Source organism: Callorhinchus milii, unplaced genomic scaffold, assembly GCF_018977255.1.
Source record: "Callorhinchus milii isolate IMCB2004 unplaced genomic scaffold, IMCB_Cmil_1.0 Scaffold6, whole genome shotgun sequence".
Classification (NCBI taxonomy): Eukaryota; Metazoa; Chordata; class Chondrichthyes; order Chimaeriformes; family Callorhinchidae; genus Callorhinchus; species Callorhinchus milii.
Genome location: NW_024704747.1, coordinates 8,457,859 through 8,480,368, shown reverse-complemented (window position 1 = coordinate 8,480,368; position 22,510 = coordinate 8,457,859). Strand labels below are relative to the sequence as shown.

General features: G+C 37.6%; 1 protein-coding gene across 1 annotated transcript; it reads right to left on the bottom strand.

The window, feature by feature from the left end:
* Positions 1–4,805: 4,805 nt before the first annotated feature.
* Positions 4,806–20,884, bottom strand: map3k19 (mitogen-activated protein kinase kinase kinase 19). Its single transcript, XM_007896248.2, has 12 exons — positions 20,720–20,884; positions 18,241–18,401; positions 17,856–17,910; positions 14,316–14,382; positions 12,305–12,389; positions 11,758–12,017; positions 11,387–11,418; positions 8,447–11,152; positions 7,837–7,992; positions 6,063–6,760; positions 5,699–5,817; positions 4,806–4,956 (listed from the first exon to the last, which is right to left on the bottom strand). The coding sequence occupies exons 1-11, from the start codon at positions 20,882–20,884 to the stop codon at positions 5,724–5,726; spliced, it is 4,479 nt and encodes a 1,492-aa protein (XP_007894439.2). The 3' UTR covers positions 4,806–4,956; positions 5,699–5,723.
* Between the last annotated feature and the right edge of the window lie 1,626 nt (positions 20,885–22,510).

Genomic DNA, 22,510 nt, shown 5'->3' with positions numbered 1-22,510 from the left:
TATTTGGGTTAACATCCTTGTGCACTTGTGAAATTGTGTTCTATCTGTATCTCCTGTCCCTTTCCCAATAGTCGATCTTCACCTCTCTTTGCCAGTAGTTCATATTGCTGTGCCTAAAGTGTGCTTTGTATAATTCAGGAATAATGCTTCAACTTGATCTATATTGTAGTTAGCAGATTCAGGTGTATTTATTGTAAGTTCTTTATTTACAATCTACCTTCCTATTTCTTGCGGAGAGTGCTTACATGAAGATTAACTAGCTAAACAATGGCAGTTCTAGACTATTTGTACGTGAATTGCCAACCATTTAGTAACTTCATAACAAGTATTGATTTGAACTGCTTTGTTTCTTGGAACTGTTATTGGGTGTTAAATGAAATGCTGGAAAGCTTTTTTTTATTCTGAATGAATGAAGAAATGTACTACACTAGCTGAGTCTCATTGATTTTATAATTTTGGTGCAGACACTTGTGAAATTGTACATTTTGGTGCTTGATTAGTTTGCTGAAGGACGTGTTTTGAGGAATAATGACAGCTGTTTTGCATGATTTGGCAGCGTAAAAATGGTTGGAAATTGTTTGTAAAAGATTATTTTGATACATTTCTAGCAGGATCTTTAATTTTATTGCAATTGCTAGCCGAATGTACATCAGTTTCTAATTTCCTCTTCAAATACTGCAGTTGGATATTTGGCGATGCTTCAGATGTCTAAATTGGCAACCGTTATCACCTTTTCTCTTTTGTCTTTCACTCGATTTTTTAAAAAAAAAATTCGGTTGAAAGTGGTTAAAATATGAATATATTTCTAAGAAAAGATTTGAGTATGAAATTGATTAATTTTGTATTCCTGTCAGGGGGCAGAAAATATTATCCTTGGCCTAAATCAGGTGGATTTGATAACCAAAGATATCTCATGTACTACTTACCATTTCATAAATTTTGCATGCATTTGTAATGAATGGAAATGGCATAACATAGTAGGCACTTTTATATATGCATCAGATGTTGTGTGCTGTAATGCTCCATACTGACTGCTGATGGGAAGTGAGATCAACTACAGCACATCAATAAGAAATCGCTTGTATACATTGAAACTGTTTATGCTATGCACCAAATAAAGTAGAGGTAAGTTCAACAGTTCAGTTTTACTATACATTGTTGGTATCAATTATCTACTTTAAAGAGCGGCACATTTTTAAGCAATTTTCCTTTCAAGCACCATTTTATTAGTTATCCTGTACGGCCAGGGGCACATAATGCTTTACTGAATCCTGGCTCCAGAAAAACACTGTTGATTTACCATCATTAGCAACCTTATTGGGACCACTTCCAAAATAGTCTAAACTTAATGTTCTTTGTGTTGGCTGCAGTATTTATACACGTGTGTATTTTTCTTCTAATTATGAAAATCTGATATGTTGGCACTTGGAACTTGAATAAAAATCTGCCAATTGTATTAGATCAATTGCTCTCACTAAGAATGTATTTGAGCATGTACCCTTAGTCCTGATTGCTTACTGCTGCACATACTATGCTAGTATGGCAAACCTAATATTAGAGGTTGAATTAAGGAACTACGATAATTACTCTTCTGAATTGGGCTTAGTGGGTTTTATTGCTTCCATGGGTCTCCTGTCCTTTGCCAATTTTTATGGGATATGTAAATCTTGAAAGTAATAATAATCCTTGCATTTGGTATAGCGCTTTATCACGTCTCAAAACACTTCATGGAATATACTGTCAAGTGAATTGACTGTATATTTTGTCGGCAAAACTTATCAATTGTGCTCAGTAGTGTCCCACAAACAGTTGTGGATTGAGTGACCAATTATATATTTTTAAAGAAATTATTACCCCTGGAAAAGTGATCTGCCAATCGACTAACAACCGGGTTTTCCTGCTTACTGCTAGGTAAACAGAGGAATGTGGAGTAAGGAAAGTTTCGCCCTGCCAGGAATCAAACCCAGGTCTCGCTTGCGAGGCGAGTGCTCTAACCACTGAGCTACAGGTCTCCACGCCTTTTCTCGGCCCAAAAATACCTGTCTTCTAGCCCAGATCATTTTTTTCGGGGGAGTGGGGGGGTGAAAATACATACTACACAAATCAATCACCATGGTTATCTGCAGCCAGGATACTCTAGTAGATCCCTATTTATAAGAAGGTTATGCCAAAAGGAAACGAATTGAGCCAATGAACTGACTCAAAACTAAAGATCATAGATTGTATGAAATCTCAAGTACATCATTTAGAATGTATTAATCTTTACTGGCAGGGAATGCTGGTGTATATTTCACAAGTAAATCACATCAAGAGCTGTGATAAAAAAGAATAATGCATTTCTTAATGTCATGAAAATGTTTCTGAAAGAAGACGTGCTATGAGGATGCATTGCTTAAGCCTTGGCTGGGGCTGTACATTCATAATGCTCAGCCCTTCAATAAGCATGTTGCAACATATATATTTAGCAGAAAGTTTGTTGTGGTAGAATTGACAACTAATGCTTTACAGATCTCCCGTTTTAGGTCCTTTTCATTCTTGCTGAGTCTCAAATCTCACTAGTAAGGAAACCTGTGTAATCATCTAACTCAAAGCTGCATGCAGCACAGGCTTAAGTGTACTGTTTTTCAACCACAATTGTCATTTTGATACAAATTAGTTCAAGGATTTTTTCTGAAAATGCATTCTTTAAAATGTTTTTAAAGAAAATCATCAGTATATTAACACTTCTACTGTATTCACCTATTTGAAAGGGTGATTTCTGAAGATTGCATGCTTTAAATCACCTTTGATATAATTTTAGTAAGGTGACTTTCAGGTATCAAAATACACAACATATGTAGCATGGTATGAACTGTGTATTGTACACTATGATAGAACTATTTACAAATATGTTAAAACATTTTTTGTTCAGTGGAATTGGTTATTGCACTTTGGGACTCTACCCACGTGAAAGGTGCTATATAAATGCAAGTTGTCATTGTTATTGTCTGAATGTTTTAAGTCTTGTCTAAATTTTCCCCAAGCGTTTTGTTTTATCATTTAAAAAAACAATTTATGTAGATTAGTAGATGAATCCCTTCAGACATTCGCATCAACATCAAATGGAGAAGCATGTACCTGCGATATTCTCATAACCCTTCATAATTGTTCTGTCGTCAACTGTTGAGGGGGACCTTAAATGCAATCCAGCCCGACTTTAACATGCTGTTTGCTTTTAGATCCATCAAAGATTTGTGTGGTGGAGGCTGAAGATCAAAGTATGACTGGGAAACCGACCTAATGCAATTAACATTTCCATTGTTTGTATAGTGGAAATTCAGGGCAATCAACAAACTGGCCTGTTTTCCCTTATTTTTCCTAAGTGACATGTCTTCATTGATGAGTTTGGGATTACTGTCACTATTATTTAATAAAGAAACTGCCCAGAATAATGTGTTGCCCTCATAATTAGGTGCCCATAAAGTGGGGTTCTACTGTCATTTGGGGAATTTTGCATAATTACATAATCTTAGTCTCTGAATTACAAAAGTGGATTATACTAACAAAGTTTGAAATTTTATTGACTGGACATTTAAGAGAGAACATTTTTTCTGCTTATTGCTGTCAATTTTTTTAATATAGCTTTTCAACATGAATGACTACCCAGTAGTCCTCTGCAACCTATAGTATTTCCAATACAAATATATTACATGATAGAATTTTTTTCACTGTATTGTAGTTTAACCTCTTCAGTAAGTAAAATGTTAAATAATGATTGAGAAAAAACTTAAGGGTAATACTGTTTGTCAAAGTGACTGGGAATCTGTTTGCTAATAGTTTAAAACGCATTTGTGAAATTGCCTGTTTAATTTAACAGGTTTTCCTTAGTCCACAAAATTTGGTAGTCTCCAAACCCTAAATGTTGCATTGCAAGCATAATTTCTGAAGTGATGCAACTTTTTTTTTCAAACTTCACTTTGACCAGTTAATTATACTCATTATTGCTACTGTGAAAATGCAATGTTCATATGAAATTTGTACAAAAGAGTTGATCATCTATTTAAAAAATAAAGCCTTCAAAACTATCAATTTTGGTTTCATTCTTTTAACTTTGTTTCTATGTGGATTATGTGCTGTTTGCAAAGGACCAAAAAGCTATTACAGAACCAAATGGGGTTGCACATATCAACGGCAGACTCAGTGATCATTTGAACTTCCAGCAGAAAAGCAATTGTAGGGGCAGGGGTCTGGAAGGCAATGTGCACGTTTAGANTTTTTTTACATATATAAATTTAATTTGGTTGCGTATTTCATAATCTTAGATTTTAATATTGCATCATCAAGGTGTCTCGAAGCCATTCACAATGTTCAGTGTAAAGTGTAGTGAACACGATAACCAATTTGCATACAGCAATATGCCACAGAAAAACATGAAGTGAATAACCTATTTTGGGGCTTATTGGTCAGGACACCAGGGGAAACTTGCTTCTCTTTTCAAGTGCTCGCCCACAAAATACAGTCGCTCCACTTTACTGTGGATGGAGTGCCTTATCACATCTCAATGACATGATACGGTGCTATATAGGATTTTTCTTATGGGATCTTTAATGTCCACCTGAATAGGCACATTCAATTTTGCTGCTCCGCATGATACTACTATACAGAGACTTGCTGTAACTAGGTTTGGCAGCTGAATTAATCAGTATTTTCTACAATGTCTAGTTTCTAAAAATTTCAAAACCAACATAATTTCCAGATTTCTTCCCATTTGTGACTGAGTACACTTGCTGTTTTACATAACTGAGGTAGAATTTGCCAATGTCTCTTGTTCATCAAAAGAAGACTTGTGAATGCTTTTGGGAATCAGGGCCATGTTGTGGGTTTTTATTTCTCTGCAGGTGACATTGCTCCTGGCCTTTTTCGTTCCTCTCCCCAACCCATTATTATAAGTATGCACCAACCCGAAAGAATGAGGTTCTGAAAATGAGAAACCATTGGGAATAGTGGCAAGAGAAGGTTCCAGCTGCACAATCTGCTCTTCAGAACATTAATTTTTAAATATTCAATATTTTAAAATATTGTTAAAACATTTTTGGGCTAGTTCAACTGCTGTCAGGATAAACTGGAGAGCTTAGGCCTTTTTTCCCGACCCAACTATAAAGGCGCTCTATAAATTAAATCTTGTTTTTTCGCTGGAAAAGATATTCTTAAGAGGGACCTAAAATGAAGTGTTTAAAATTATAAAAGGTTTTGATGAGGTTAACATTAATATAATGTATTTTTTTGTATATCTCTTTATAAATAGACCACCGTGAAATGAGTCTAGTGCATTATGCAGCTATATGTACTGCAGCAAATATGAATCACACTTCTGAAACCATCATCTTTTAATTAACCTGATCTGCAACAGGTTTATACTTTCAAAATGCAAATATTTTTTCTTTCCTCTCTTGAATAAATTGGTGAAGGAATTTAAAAATATTTGACAACGTACTACAGATTAAGATTAAGCCATAATTAAAAAGATTAAGAATTCTAGTACAGTGCTTAAATTGAAAAAAAACTACTTTCAACATGGTACAGTATTAAAGGAAGTATCAGTGAAATATTTTTTAGAATACTACATTCAAGTATACATGAGCAATATTATATTTTAGAAGGATTTTAAATTAAATCTATGTTCAACAATAACTGAAGTGATATGCATAAAGGCTCTTACTTTGAGACTTGAAGTTCAGTCTCTGCTACAGTTTTGTCTTCTCTCTGTTCTGTCTCTGCTGCCTTACAATGAACGGATGCTGCAGCAATTGTTTTACCGAGGGACGTTTATGTTGGTCACTATGCAATGGAAAAAATAACAATTAACTACAGTTATTTGTATTGTGGCATAACTACAAGTCTATTATGGCTTCATTATTACTCACCCTGACAAATTTAACATGAAAATATGGTTCTATGAGTCAGGGCTAGATTAGACAATAAGAAATATGACATGTTTCTTGCCCCCAATACTGTACAATACCTCAAATTCTTATGTACTCAAGTTCCTTGTTATGCCCCAAATCACAAAGAAAATACCTTACCTTGTTAAACAAATCTGAACAAAGTCTCTGGAATCTTCAGAAAACTGTTCAGGCAGATGAGGCATTGGACCTCGCTGTGCTCCAATATAGAACATGGCTGCGATTTTGTCCATGTGAGCCAAGGGGGGTTTTCCTGATGCCATTTCAAACACAGTACAACCTGTACTCCAAATATCTGATTTCCTGCCATGCCCCGTCTCATTAATCACTTCTGGGGCCATCCAATAAGGAGTTCCATGCATTGACTTCAACACTTCACTGTATGTACCATTCATATTCACGTGTGCCAACCGTTTGGCACATCCAAAGTCGATGAGTTTGATGATCCCATTAGGCATGAGCATCACATTGTTGCCTTTTATATCTCTGTGAATCACTCTATTTTCATGCAAGTAGCCCACTCCTTGTACAATCTGTTTAGTGTACATGCAGAAAACGGCCTCAGGTAAGGGCCCAAATCGATTTATGACACTTGCAATTGAGCCGCCCGGGACAAACTCCATAAAAATGCTGACGACCTTGGCTTCCAGACTTGTTCCTAGAAAACCCACAATGTTGATGTGCTTCAGATTTTTTAGCAGCTCTACTTCCTCTTGCAGTTTCTGATATTCCTTTTCTGCTGTAATGTGATTTGTTGTATCTGGAGCAACCTGTTTAACTGCAATTAATTGTCCTTGGCTGGTTAAGCCGCAGTACACCTGAAAAAGAAATTAAAACATGACTTCACATGCAGGGTGGACGTTATTTACCTTTTGGAAGGAAAGGAATGAAATAGAACAGAAGGGTAGAAAGGTATAATGGGTTGAAAGAAAAAAACTGGGTTAATATTTCAAGATGCTGAACCACGATGAAGAGCAACATGAATTGATTTTTCACTTTAAGATGTTGATCTATTTATTGTAAATTTACTACATTTGCAGTTTTTTTTCTGCCCTGAGAATCAAAACAATTGTTCATTTGTCTGCAAGACCTGGAAAATGGGAACGGGCGTCGACTCATCCCAATGAGGCTTGCTCAGTATTGCTTTTCTATGTCGGCAGCCCAACTTCCAACTTACTGACTGGTAGAATCAGCCTGTGATCTGAGTTAAGTAGTGTATGAAACTCTCAATTATGTTATAACCAAGTTATTCTGCAATCTCCCCTTCCCTCCCCCCCCCAAAACACAGAATATATGATAAACACAGTAAACAGCATAAATCTCCTTTGTGGGTTGTGATCCTGAAGCAAATTGTGTTGAATATGTTTTGTTGGAATGTGCTCAGATTTTGCCCAAAGTACCTTAAGAATGTGATTCACCAATAAAACATACAAAACTGTACAAATATCTGAAAAAGCCCTTGTTTTGAAGTTATTAAAGAGCCATTTGTGTGGCTTCTTTGGGACGTCTTTCCAACGTGAAAGGTGCTTTACAAAATGTAATTTTGTTGTTTTTCCACCGTGTCCTGAGAATGCAATTTTGGAGCAGGAAACTTCTGAATATTTTGCCACCAGAAATATTTCAAATCATTTGTGGCAGTATAAACCAACATTCCACTATCTGAGAAACTTGAGGCATTCATTTTGAAATGTTATAGGGAACGATCTACAAGAAGTTGATTTTGGTAGAGTTTAATTCTTTTCATTTTCCTATTCAGCAGGACTCATTTTTCTGGTAAAATACAAGTCTTTGGGAAAACACGGAAGCATTTTAAAGTAGTAATGAATCAATCCACACATTTTGCCCACAAAATATACAGTCAATTCACTTTTGATATTTAAAGTTGGTTACTCACTGTGCCAGAGGCTCCTTTGCCAAGCACATTGCCTTTAGTCCATGTCATGGTTTCCTCATAGCTGATGGAACTACATTCAGACTTTATTGTGTTGTCGAGGCAGCTGTTTGGTCTGCTAGGAGTACTCCATAGTTTTGTAACAAAGTATTCTGGATTCTGTTCCGAACAAAATAAATATGTCATGAAAAGCATTACTTATTATTTCCTAAAAGTACACAATGCAACATTTTTTTAGTGCTTAGTTCTACCTTTGGAGTCCTGTAGCTCAGTGGTTAGAGCACTCGCCTCGCAAGCGAGAGACCTGGGTTTGCTTCCCGGGCAGGACGAAACGTTGGGCAAGTTTCCTTACTCCACACAACACCTCTGTTTACCTAGCAGTAAGTAGGAACCCGGGGGTAATAATTCCTTCAAAAAAATAATAAATTGGTCGCTCAATCCACGCCTTTGTGCGCGATTGGGTGCCGTGTTTCACCCACAAAATATAACCCTTTGAGACATCTCGAAGACTTGATAAGGCGCCATATCAAATGCAAAGATTATTATTATCTTAATGCCTGTTTGAGTGTTGTCTATTAATGTTATTAATCAATGTAAAACTTGCCTTGTTTACCTGAATATTTATTTCGTTTTTCCCTTCTGTTCTACAGTACTCAGCCATCCCCTTGTTTTCATTTTGGGGTAAATTTTCCTTAGTTTTATGATTTGTCTTTTCCTGTACATTTGTGACCAGTTGTAGAACTTGCTCATTGGTATCATTTTCTTCTAACAATAATGCTGATGCCAAACAACTGAGCAATTCACTTGTGAGATCATCCTGACTGGGGCATTCAAACCAACGTGCTGGACTCTCTGCTGTCCACGTGTTCATCAGTGGTTGACCTGGAAAGCTTCCTGGGTTAGAATCCAAATCAGAAGTAAATCCTGCTTTAGATGAGGTAGTGTTATTGTGGTTTCCGAATCTACATAAAGTAGCAGATTCTTCTTCATCATCCACAATCTTCAAATTTAATTCATTAGGCAAAAGAGTTGTAGATTCATATGCGTCTGTGTTACTTTGGTATCCCAACCCTTTGCATGTTTTAATTATTTCTATGTCTTTCTTACGTGGATGTTTTTTTAACTCGAATAAATTGGTAGGAAAAGAATCTATGTTATTGGATTTTTGGAGCATTATATCTTTGCTCTCATTGATTGGATTATGTTCAAACTCCCCTTCTTTGACACAATTGCGATCTGATTCCTGAAGTATATTTTCAGATTCTTCTGCTCCGACTGAAACCTGCTCAAGTGAGGTCTCCGTAATGGTAGACAAGTTTTGCTTCTCCACCTGATAAACATAAGGCTCAGAAAAATCTGGGCAATGACCTGAATTTTCCTGACAGCACATTAGCACTTCACTTCTGGAAGTCTTTGTATGCCAATCGCAGCCCGAAATTATCGCAAAGTCATCTTGTTCTTCATCACTATTCAACGGTGGACGAATCTTCTCTTGATTTTGTAATATACCCACATTCTTATTTTGTAATATACCTATGTTCTCTTTTTGTACATTCGTGCAATTTTTATTATTTTTAGAATTCAAATTCTTTTTGATATTCTTTGCAGTTGATTTATTTGATTTGGGACTTTTACATGTCGATGCTCTTCTAGGTGGGGCAGAATGAACAGCCTGATCATTATTATCTAATGCTGTGGATTCTCGCAGGATCGAATACACTGGAGTGCCAAACATTTCATAAATTCCTGGGCCTTTGTCAACTGGATTTATTTCCTGAAACATATCACAATACTTTAACTCTGAGAAATCAGCGAGCGAATGTGATCTTGGAATCGGTAGAACTGATGGTTTGCTTAGACTACTTGCACTCCTGTTGATATGTGGTAGACTTTTTTTAGGAACTGACCCATTTTTCAACAGGCATTTTATTTGTGGTTTCATTTGCACTTTTGATGAAATTTGGTTCAGGCCAGCATTCTCCATCGAAGGTAAACTTGGACCTTGTTTAGATTTCACGGAACGAACAGTTGGTTGCAAATGTACATTTTGCATTGGCCCACGCTGCTTTGGAACAGAAAGGTACTGTGATGCCTTGTAACCATGTTTGCTCCTGGCTGGAATTGAGCTACTATTCCTTTGATTCACAAAATTTGACTTGGCTATTTTCTTTTTCGCACCTCTTTCATTTTGTGATAAAACATTAAAACTGTGGTTGGCATCATGAGTTGTGGTATAACTGTTAACTCTCCTTTTAGTAGCAGTCTGTCTTGAAAAATTCTGTAACTTGCTACGTGGCTGGTTTGCCAATGTAACATATATGACAGGAATGCCTTTTGAATCAGTTTGTACATCTTTGTGGGCTAAGTTTTCCTGTTTTACATTAGTCACATACTCTGTCCCCGTAATCTTTCCTGGTACAGCTATATTTTTTCCAAGGTTTTCTGTTGGATTCCGAACACTGCCTTTTTGACTTATCATATCTTCTGCTTTGTTTGCTTCAAACAGATCATCGCATGGGTGGGTCTCTTGTCTGCATAGAAAAACTAAGTTAGCTGCTCTTTTGTTGCAAACGTTCTCCAGATTTGTGCTTTGACACAGATCCCTGGCAGTAGATTTAACAGCATTTCCGTCCAGGTGTTCTCCAACATGGTGCAATCTTATACTAGATTGATAGTTCAGCTCTTCATTCTGAATTGAATCCAATAATACTGCGATATCCTTGCAACAATTAGTATGTGCCACCTCTTCATTAGACAAGATTATTTCTGTAGTATTGGGTTCTTTACATTTCAATTTGCTTTCATCCGACCCAGATGAAGTGCATTCTCTATTTTCTGTAGGTACCAAATGGTTCACGTGATTTGAGCAGAAATATTTATCATTCTCTTGAATTAGATGAAGCTCTTTGTTACATTTTGTATCCACATCACCCAAGGGCTCACCCACATACAGAGGAGGTGGTAAATTTAATTTGCAATTGTTCGCAATGTCAATATCATCTCTTCTATCTGATGTTTGGATAACTAGGCTCTGCGAAGTCTCAACCATATCCAAGGAGCTTGGGTTGCCAGATGTACCACTGCTATCATATTCACTCACAGCTTTACTTCTGTGATCCTGTGGTAAGGATTGCCTCTTCATTCTTTTTGTCTTTGTGATTGATATGTGAGATGATAAAGCAGGAAGGAGTGATGGTTTTGAGGGTGTTGACAGTAGAATTGTACTAGAAATATCAAGGGCTGTTTTACACTCTAGTGGAGCGAGGCGCACAGGAACTGGAGTCCTGTCATGGCTGGTGTTTAGCTGAGGTAAAGCAACCTGCAATATTCCGAATCATAGATTTAGCGTTCATTCGAGTTCATTCAATATAGGGCTATGAGTCAATATGTTTTTCTTTCTTTTTAAGACAGAAAAGGCAACATATACAATTATTTAAAATAGAACCAGTGTTATTCTCAGTTATAAGTGAACAGTCATTATGTAAAGCCTTATGCAAAACAAAACTGGTGGTACTGTCATATTTAATATATATATTTGAAATCAATATAGTACCTTGATAGTCTCATTGTTCCTGTTCTGCAAAGCTAGGGATTAAGCACATAAAATTCTGATGTGATTTTTTTTATAATTTCAGTTCAAAAATGTTATTTACGTGCCAGAAATAAAATATCTATAATGTTTGTTTAAAATAAATAATTGTTTACTTCATTGTTGATTTAGGTGTATGGTTTGGAATAACACAAGGGAAATATTTTATTCTATAAAAACTGGTTTTGTTTCTTTGAAGTACATGTTTTGCAAGTCAGGTTGTATTTTTTTAATGGTAAAATCCATTCCAGTATAATTTCAGGCAATCAAAGCTGTACATTTTTCACTACAACTAAACTAACACTCAGACTGAAAAAATAAGACTAGAAACTTACTTTGCTGAATATGAGCTTTCATGGCTGGCAAGGAATCCAAGTGGATTTCAGTATCAGTGATGTTTGGCTCAGACTGTGACCCCTGCATTTGTGTGCCTATGTTAAGGCTAGGTACTTGTTTAATATAACCGCTCCTTCTGGTGATGTTTAGTGAGGAGCGTCTCTTCAATCTCATTGGAGTCAGAAGTATATCATCTGGTAATGATGAGTGCCGTTCCTTTCTAAGACATTTCCAGGAATTTCCCAATGACATATCTTGACTGTAGAAAACACCATATATTAATTTGCATTATCTTGACTCATGCTTCGGTGATTGTTTGAACCCCACAAAATTGACAGTATATTCTGTGAAGCGTTTCGACGCATCTTGAAAACATGATAAGGCGCTATATCAAATACAAGGATTATTATTATTATTGTTGATTACAGCTTTTAGACTACAATATTTATCTCATATGGAACATCAGAAAAGAAAACAAAATTAAATTTTAAATTCCGCAGCTGGTCTGCTAAAATGCTTGTTTCCATTCCAAGAACTGTTACTTACCTATTCATTTCTAATTCTTTGTACACTTGAATCCTTTCTTGTAAAGTATGCTTTGCAGTGTGAAGATAAAGAAGAATCTTCTGACCTGGAAAGAGCAGATTTTTGTTTTGCAAAAAGATCATTGAACATTATTTATTTTCACTGATGACACTTCCAGTGAGAATCTAATATATTGTAATGCAACTCAATCTCCTCTCCAAGGAAAATAAAAGTGCCACATGTGAAATATTTAATTGCTAGATGATTTTCAGATATCTCTGGACAAAATCAGAAGCATCCATCACAAGAATAACAGTGGAAAATGCAGCACTGCTCAAAGAAACAATTCTATAAAATCTACAATTCTATAAAATCAAACTTTTATTAGGTTACTCCGGTTACATTAGCCTCTCCAGAATCATAGAATTTTACAGGACAGAAGAAGGCCATTCAGCCCATCGTGCCTGTGCCGGCTCTTTGAAAGAGCTACCAACTATTCTCACTCTCATCCCATAGCCCCGCAATTTTTTCCCTTATGGGTACCTATCTAATTCCCTATTAGCGAATCTGCTTCCACCACTCTTTCAGGCAGAGCATTTCAGACTGTAACAACTCTGCAAATTATTTCCAAAGAACATTCTGATACTGTATTTCATAGAAATCCAAAAGTGATATTATTAAAATTGCCTGCAACAAGTATGAAAATTCAAATCACTATCTCAGGAGTCACTGGAGCTCAATTCACTTGAAGGGTGTGTTTCATTAAATTTGACTGGGCTGTGAGATAACAGAGGGCATCATGTTATGGTAGGTTTTATCCTATGGTTCCTGTTTTACATTAAGTGAGGCTTGGAGGAGGAGCCTTTATTTCGAAAACTTCTGGGTTAATTTCCATACACGGGCTGTAAGATTGATGTAATCATGTCACATAAGCTCACAGTAGAGCTAGTTGGAAAATGTAAAGTTAACTGATGTTCAGATGCAGCTCCCAGGCTAAATATGGTGGCAAGTGATCGGGTAAAGGTGGAGACTGTTTACATTACACCTATCAACCATGCACAGAAACAAAAACAGGGTGTTTCCCACTAAAATCATCTCCACCCAACGCCAGTCTTTGCCCCCGCCCCTGTCCATATAGGTTTGCAAACATATTTTCATCAAAACAATATCTAGGCAACCATAGAACTGCTCTAATGTAAATGTACTTTACATAATTCAGAAGCAAAAACATAACAATAGTGCTCCAAGGATTACAGATACATAAATCCCATACCAAACAACATTAATGTATACCTGCTGTGGTTTGTAGAGTCTGGATGAAATATGTGTGCTTGAGAATAAGAATTAGGCATCAGAAGTAATGTTTATTCTCTTTATCCTTGTATAAACTGCGGTACTGTCCAGTCTAGTGGTTCTCACAAAGCCTGTTTGCTAAACAATCCACTTCACTGTGTGTATTCAGGTCCCTGCTGTATTTGCAGTAACTTGTGACTGGTCTGGGCTGATATAGTAGAATGTGTGTATTAGCCAATGATAGATGCTTGGAAGACAGGTGTTAACATGTGAAAAGCCTACCTGCCCTGAGCTCATCTTACACGTTTGGGAAGAACAATAATGTACTATTCTAAGGAACAAGGACATGTGATAATAGAGTGCTTTATCCATTCATACAGTTTTAAAAAATACAGTAATTAGGGTATACAAAGGGTATAAATACTGAATACAAGGAGCCAAATATGTGTGTGCTACAGTGCTCATAAAAACTCTATAATATTAGAGTTAATAATGAAACTGTCCAACCTCTGTGTTTCTGAATGCTGTGACTAAAACATGAAATGTAAAATAAGAGTCTTCAGGTGGATACCTGAAATGGCGACCTATCTTCCTCTTTTGTTAGCTTCCATGTAACATTATTTCGGAGTAAACAATGCAGTGAATTGCCAACATTTTAATTTTGTTTTTCACACTCTAGTATCTGGGTTTGTACTTTGAGATTCTGTAATTATTCTACAACATTGATTATTCAACTTACTGTTGCTTTCAGAAGCTAAAGCTGTAGCTGTGTTTGTCAAAGAGTTTTCTACATCCTCACTGAGCATCTGGAAAGTAGATATCACACAATCATTGCAAATTCAGTCCCTTTGTGTGAAATATATGGTTTCACCCTTTAGAAATCCATTCTGCTGAGAATATTAAAATTTGTTTGACCTAATAACAATAAACAAATAACTATTTCTTCACTTTAAAGTTTTTATCAATTCTACTCAAAGTTTTATTCACTCAAAACAATATAATCAGCTACAATTAAATAGGTTTTCAGGTTATTTATTGTGTTGTGGATATGTTAAATAGCATTGTTATATATATATATATATAATCCTTGCATTTGATATAGCACCTTATCATGTCGTTGAGATGTCTCAAAGCGCTTCACAGAATATTGTGTAAAGTGTATTGAATGTATTTTGTGGGCGAAACATAGCAGCCAATTGTGCATGGCAATGTCTCACAAACAGTCGTGGATTGAGTGACCAAATTGTTTTTTTGAGGGATTATTACCCCCGAAAGCGATCCGCCAATCAACTAACAACTGCTTCCTACTTACTGCTAAGTAAACAGAGGCATGTGGAGTAACAACAACAAAATTACATTTGTATAGCGACTTTCACGTAGGGAGGACGTCACAAGGCGCTGGACAGTCAGAGTTTCATACCCGAGCTGGGAGTCAGGATTGGGGAGGGTGGAGGGCAGGGGGAGAAGCAAGGTGATCGGAAACATGGCCGAAGAGGAGGGTCTTGAGATGGGTCTTGAAGGAGGCAAGGGAGGGAGCGAGGCAGAGGGACTGTGGGATGGAGTTAAAGAAGGTGGGGCAGAGTGGCAGAAGGCCTGCCCGCCAATGGTGGGGCGGGTGAGATGGCGGACGTAAAGCAGGCCAGAGTCCACTGAGGGGAGGCAGCAGGCAGAATGGCAGGGGGTTAGGAGGTTGCAGAGGTAGGGGGGAGCAAGACCATGGAGGCCTTGAAGGCGACGACCAGGATCTTGAACTGTATCCTCTGTGTGATGGGAAGCCAGTGGAGTCGGGCAAGGATGGGGGTGATAGAGTCACGGAGCCTGGTGTGGGAGAGGACACGAGCTGCAGAGTTCTGGATGGTCTGCAGCCTACGGAGGGAGGAGTTGAGGAGGCCGACAAGCAAGGAGTTTGCATAGTCAAGCCTCGATATAATTAATGCGTGTATGAGGGTCTCGGCGGCCTGCGGTGTGAGACAGTGGCGGAACCGGGTGATGTTGCGGAGATGGTGGAAGGTAGAGTGGGTCATGGTGTGGATTTGGGGTAGAAAGGATAGTTGAGGGTCAAACAAGAGCCCAAGGTTCCGGACTGGCTTAGCATGGTGGAGTGTGCAACCATGGATGGTGACGCTGTCAGCGCCTGAGGTGTGGCGGCGCTGACGGGAGCCAATCAGGAGAGCCTCGGGAGTAAGGTTTCGCCCTGAAATATGAATATATTCTTTGTAAATAAAAAATGTCAGTCACTGTTACAGATTAAATCATTACCAAATTGATGGAAACATCCAGTTCAGCTTCCATTTCTGAAATTATTTACAGGAACAATGGCTTACTGAACGTTAAACAAGTTCTGTAAATTTTCAGATGACTAGATAAGGTACTGATAACATCATTTTGTACTATTAAAAATAACTCAGCTTAAATGTTTAAGGTGTGTTGCAATGCATAATACGGTACTTGGAAATTCTATGCAAATATTTAAACAAATTGCAAAGGTGACAAAGAATATTTATTATGTCAAGAAATGTGCTTTATTACCAACCTCTTGTGGTCATTGGGAGCCATCTGTTTACCGTTGCTCCTATATATTACAAAGCCCAGCTACAATTCACTAGATGGGTTCAGGTTGTGATCAGACCAGACCTTTACATTTGCCTAAAAACACATAGCCTTTGCAGCTGTTTTTCGGTCAATCAAAGGCCAACATCTATTAATCCATTAAAATAAAAGCTAAAATATAGTTTTATGTAGCTATATTAATTATTAGTTTTTTTTTTAGTCAGCCCAATAGAAACCTATCACCAGGCTTAAGAGTATCAAAACCAAGCTGAGATTTCCATGCATCCCGCCTACAGATGGAAATCCCAGAGATAGATTATTGGGATGGAATGTGCACTCTTTCCCTGGAGGAATGCATCCTGCTTACCTAATTCCGTAAAGTATTAGGCGCAGGTTCGCAAGAGCCAAAGCTTGGGGACCCCAGAGTGTGCATCGGGTATTGCTGGAGTCTAACCAGCTAAAACCGCACAACTTGCCATTGATATTGCTGTCTGGCAAGCTTTCCCGCTGCTTGTCCAGCTAGAACCAGCCTACCTTTTAGGGCTTTGGCTTGCAGGGTTAACAGGAGCTGAGTGGGATGGCTCCCTTCCCCCAGTGACTGGTCTGCCCTTCCAAGTCCTGCCAATGACTCAGGCTGGCTGTGCTGTCCTCAGCAGTTCCCTGGAATACTACAGACCCAACTGGCTTGAACCAGAGTACGGAGACTACCACAGAGGGCTGGCTCAATTCTGATAGTCCATTGCCAGGCATGTCACCTTGGAGCCAGTTCAGCTCCGAGGCAACTCCATTTAACTCCCCCACCCCCCACCGGACGATAGTCACTAAGTTATACTAGTAAGTAGACAAAAATAATTAATAAAAGAATTGGGGAAATGGAAAGGCAGAGAAAGAAGAATAAATTAATTTAAAATGTATTTCAAATACTTAGTTGTGTAGTATCAGGTTAGTGTTACAGTGGAAAATATATTCCTATAATCTGGGCAGTTTTATTATAATATGTCCCAATGTTACAAAATTGAGCTGAAAACCTTTTTTAAAATTAAACGAAATGGTGGCCCAAGACAATACAAAATTACATGAATTAACTTAGAAATTTCTAGGAGCTGCTTGCAGTGTGAGGGTTAATGTTTTCAGTACTAAATTGACATTACACATCAGGATTTTCACCTACAAAATACACTTAATAGTAAAATCCTGTGAAGCACTTTGATATGTTTTGAGAATCATGAAATCCATCCTCTTACCTCTGACCCACAGGTACTGAAATCAACATTTGTGCAGTTCTTTTGTTCCCAACCAATGCAACTGCCTAACAAAGATGACTCTGTGTCAGGGGGACAGTCAAAGACCTCCTCTTCTTGCCTGACTGTAAAAACAACCAGGGGTCAATGGTACAAACGTTTCAAAAACTTTCTGCTTTATCCTGAGACTCCTGAGTCCTGCAACATGTTAGATATTTCCCTTTAATTTAAACTTGCTGCCTCATACATGGTAGTTCTCACGACCTGTAAATCCTCTGCAAATAAAGATTCAATGAAAACACACCATGTTGCTATTTTTAACAACAGACATATTAAGATATCAGCCAGTGTCTGTCTTCTAAATTAGTTTAATCTAACTTGGTGATCTTTGCCAAATATATCAATCCCACTAATATATATAAGTTTACCTTGTAGAGATAGTTGATTCAGCAATATGTCAGTCAGCTGTTTCCTAATGTGCTTTTCACCTGGTCTGCATACCTCATGGGTGACCTCCCCTTTGAATCACAAATATTCAGATCTCTGTAAAGCAGAGCAGCGCAGTGTTTAATAGCAAAAATTCAGTCAGCTTGAAAACTACAATAGATTTTATGAGTTTCAATGCACATTTATAGGAAGTTGTACAGCCAAGAATATACGTTCTTTTATGGGTGAATGTATACTTATGAATAACACTGAATTTTTGATTTTTTAGTATTCTAACGCAACATAAATACATAAATCTAAATGATGGATAGCTACAAAGCAGAACCCAAACCCAACCCAAAGACAATATGAATCAGGAAATTATCAGAATTAAAATAGTTTTTTCCTTGAATGGCAATATCTATGTTTAAAAAAATATAAACTTACGCATTGTATGTAATAAATTCTTGAACAATCTCCGCAGGTTTGTACGTTGTTGGTGAAAATTGCACTGGTGTCTCTAAGATTTCCACATCTTGTACAGCTAACATTAAAGAAGTCAGTTTATCGAGGTTGCTGCAGTTCACATTTAGAGACTTCTCTTCTGACTGAAACAACATGATGTAGTCGGAAATCATTATCAGGTTGCGCCTTTCACATCAGGAGGCTGTCCCAAAGCACTTCATAGAAAGCAGGGTGGAGTGACGGTATTTTATAGGTGAACTCAGAGCCCAATTGTGGACAGTAATGTCCCACAAACAACCATGAAATGAATACCCAATTTTATTTTGGGGTGATTGTTAGCCAGGACAACAGGAGAAACTCCCTTCTCTTTTCAAACTACAATGGATATGTATTATTTCATGGGAGCAATATCACTTTATTAAATAAAATAAGCCAAATAATCAAGGCTGATGCTCAGCTCTCGTCACATTTCAACTTTTCATTTGAAGGACTGAAATAAGTGGCAGATGGTGTTTAAATTATATTTCCTCCAAAACAGACATGAAGCATCTTGCCTCCCCCTCCCCTAATTGAATTACAGCTGCCATTAGTTATTTGTTACCTCTGCTTTCAGTAACTACATCTATATGCTTGATGATAACATGGTAAAAGTTCTCACGTTACAGCATCCCCAGGCACCTGCTGAAGTTGTTAGAGGTCAGGACGCCTATAGCAGATGCCTCTTGGGAAAGCTGGTACTGTTTACAGCAGACGGCAGAATTCCCTGGATGGTAGAAGTAGCCGTGTATACAGCTGTCTCATTGTTGTGATTACAAAGAGTGATATCTGCTCCTTTCTTCCAAAGCAAACATAAAGCCTGTAAACGTCGGATAAGGCTGCTATTGTGCTTCTCCCAATAACCATATTCAACATAAAATACACATTATAGATTTGGAGAGTGTGATGAAGTCTCTACTTTCCATGCCAATGGAAAATGTAGGGAACTTTTCTGAGATCAAGTGGCAGTGATGCTTACAGTATTTCATTTTAGCCAAGTGGAAAAATTACTGGACAGAGGGCAGAAGCCTCAGCCACCAATGGTATCCTGAAAGAAACCAGATTGAATGGGCCGAAGAGCCTCTTTATCAAAGCATTTCTAGTGATTTTATGAACTCTTCCTTCCAGTTTACCAATAAATACTACGTAATTTCTTCGACAAGTATTCTTGCCTCAACCATTTTTCTCCAAATCATTCAGGTAGTTCAATTTGTGGAACATGCTAACACAAGGAGTAGTTGAGGCAAATAGCACAGATGTATTCAAGGGAAAGCTAGATAGGTACATGAGGGAAAAAGGAATATAAGGTTATGCTTGAAGGCTCAGTTGAGGAAGGGCAGGAGGAGGCTCATGTGGATCATAAACACCGGCATAGACCAGTTGGGTCGAATGGTATGTTTCTGTGCTGTATATTCTAATGTATTCTAATATCCTTGGTGTAAATAAATTCTTCTAGTTATCTGTCCGAGACATTCCCCTTTCAACTCTGAACCTATAGTCTTTGATCTGCTACCTTGGTGAATAGGAAAATATTGCTTGAATATTGCTTAATCATGTGTTTCAAAATGTTGGGCATCACAGTAGCCAACAGTCTAAAATACAACTATTACATTGGCCATCTAAAAATTGTATTTATTCGATAAAATTGTTCGCGGCCCTGGTTAGCTGTCAAGTACTATATGGCATATCAACCTGAAATGAAAATAGGTAAGCAATCTAATCAGAAAAGATCAATACAACAGTATTGATCTGAGCGCACCATAATTTCATGTTATTGATTTTTCTTGAGCATGATTAAGCCTAGCCACAACACGAAGAGTGCAATAAACAGGAACTTTCAGTTCCATTAGAATACAAAATGATAATGACAGATCAAATATTTAAGTTAAAAGTACATCTTTCCTCCCTCCAACCTCCTCAATTAATAATAATAATAATAATAATCCTTGCATTTGATATGGTGCTTTTCACGTCGGGAGGACGTCCCAAAGCGCTTCACAGAATAGACTGTAAAGTGAATTGACTGTATATTTGTGGGCGAACGCGGCAGCCAATTGCACACAGCAGTGTCCCACAAACAGTCGTAGATTGAAAATGACCAATTTATTATTGTTTTTGGTTTTGGAGGGATTATTATTAGGCTCTGTGTGGAGTAAGGAAACTTGCCCAAGGTTTCGCCCTGTCTGGAATTGAACTCAGGTCTCTCGCTTGCAAAGCGAGTGCTCTAACCACTGAGCTACAGTTCACCCCCACCCCCACTTTTTTGAGATGTCCTCCCAACCTGAAAAGCAATGCAAATGTAAATTGTATTATATTATCTATAAATTAGAGAGGCACATTAAATATACCTTTCAAGTCTAAAGAAAGAAACAGTTAAGATGAACAATAGGTATTGATACAATGGCCATATAAGCACATTTCTTACCTTTGTGTAACCCCTTTGAGCTGCTGCACAGTCAGTGCTGGGGTGTTTCAAACTGATATTTACAGGAATCCCTTCATCATCCAGGATTAAATGCTGCATTGTAGTCTCCATGTTACCTTCTGATGCAGTTTCCGTGATGTCCAATAATGGATTGTTTTGATCCATTGCTCGCTCATATAATCTTAAGCACCTTCCTCACATTGTAATAAAGGGCTCATGCTTCATGATTTCTGAAATAAAATAATTATAAGGAAAACCATTTCAGATCCTTTTTGAAAAACTGTCCATTTTTCCCTATGACCTCAAGTGGATTATAATTGTACTGGAAAGATGTATTCATGACTGGTTGCACTCCATCTCATTGTATTGGTCTATTGTTTATATTCAGAGCTGTTAATGAGCCACAAAATGTTGTCTTCTGCAATTTTCTCATGTGCGCAATTTTTGCAAATGCTCTGTATTCTTTAACAGCAGCTTTGTTGAAACCTTACTCAATTATGAATGTTTTGCAGTATATTATATTATTGACATTAATTCAGAACAGTATGCAACATTTATAAGCTGCTACACTGCTGTTAAATTGGCAATATTACAGCAAGCGGAATTAAAGAAGTTTCCAGTAGCATTTATAAATCTCCATGAATTTGAGAGATTACAGCAAATAGGATTACAGCCTGCAGTGCATGTTGATTGCCTGCAACCACAAAGAAAAAAATGAATATTTTCTAAATTAATTCCTTAAAAATAAGAAAAATAATAATAAATTGGTCACTCAATCCATGACTGTTTGTGGGACACTGCTGTGCGCGATTGGCTGCCGTGTTTCACCCACAAAATATACAGTCAATTCACTTTACAGTATATTCTGTGAAGCCCTTTGAGACGTCTCAAAGACATAATAAAGCCCTATATCAAATGCATGGATTATTATTATTGTTACAATATTCAAGACACATAGAGGCATATGACAACAGCAGATATCTTGAAAACTCTCAGTAGAGAGTAATCTACCTGCAAATTTTAAATACAAATAAATAATATAAATAAGTGTAGCTAGACATACGTGACATCATAAGGAGATAAATTCATTAATTGTGGCACACTTCTAGGGTAAGCTTGATTGATAACTGCAGCTCAACTGTATCTGTGCAAGAAAGGTCATCCTTTTCTTTTTGTCTTTGTGTCTTCTGACTCGTTGAGCCCTTGCAATTGCACATAGAACATCAGTGTTATTAAAATGATAAGAAGCTGGGAGCCTCAGTCCCACCTTTGAGCATGGTTTTGCTGTCTGTGTTGTTCAACACAAGGCTCCCAGCACCACCAACAGGCAACAATTTGCACAGCGCACAATGCACACACATTGTACTTTTGTCAAATTCTGTTTTATATTTATGACAAACCTTTGCAGGTTCACAAAGCACAATCCTAAAACACGATCCATTGTGACACCTCTAGTCTTGTTAAACGCAGTCATGCAGCCGCCTTGTTAAGACTTGCTCGTTGTGTCCTGTAACTGTCTTACCTTCAGAAAGGCTGTCACGGTCAAAATAGAGGGCTGGCCAAGCGGGCGAAGAGTTATGTTTTGTTCTGATCGTTGGCTGAAATCGACAAACCTTCAAGGAGTTTTGAAAACAGCCTCAGTGAATGCAGGGTCAGCCTGGCTAGAGGATACAATAACACTGGGGGCAGGTACAGGGACCACCTCATTTGAGCGACTTGAGTTTGGGTTGAAAGGCTGTTGCTGTTGCGCCAGCTTTATAGTTTACAGGCTGGTTGTCGATAGCAACGGAT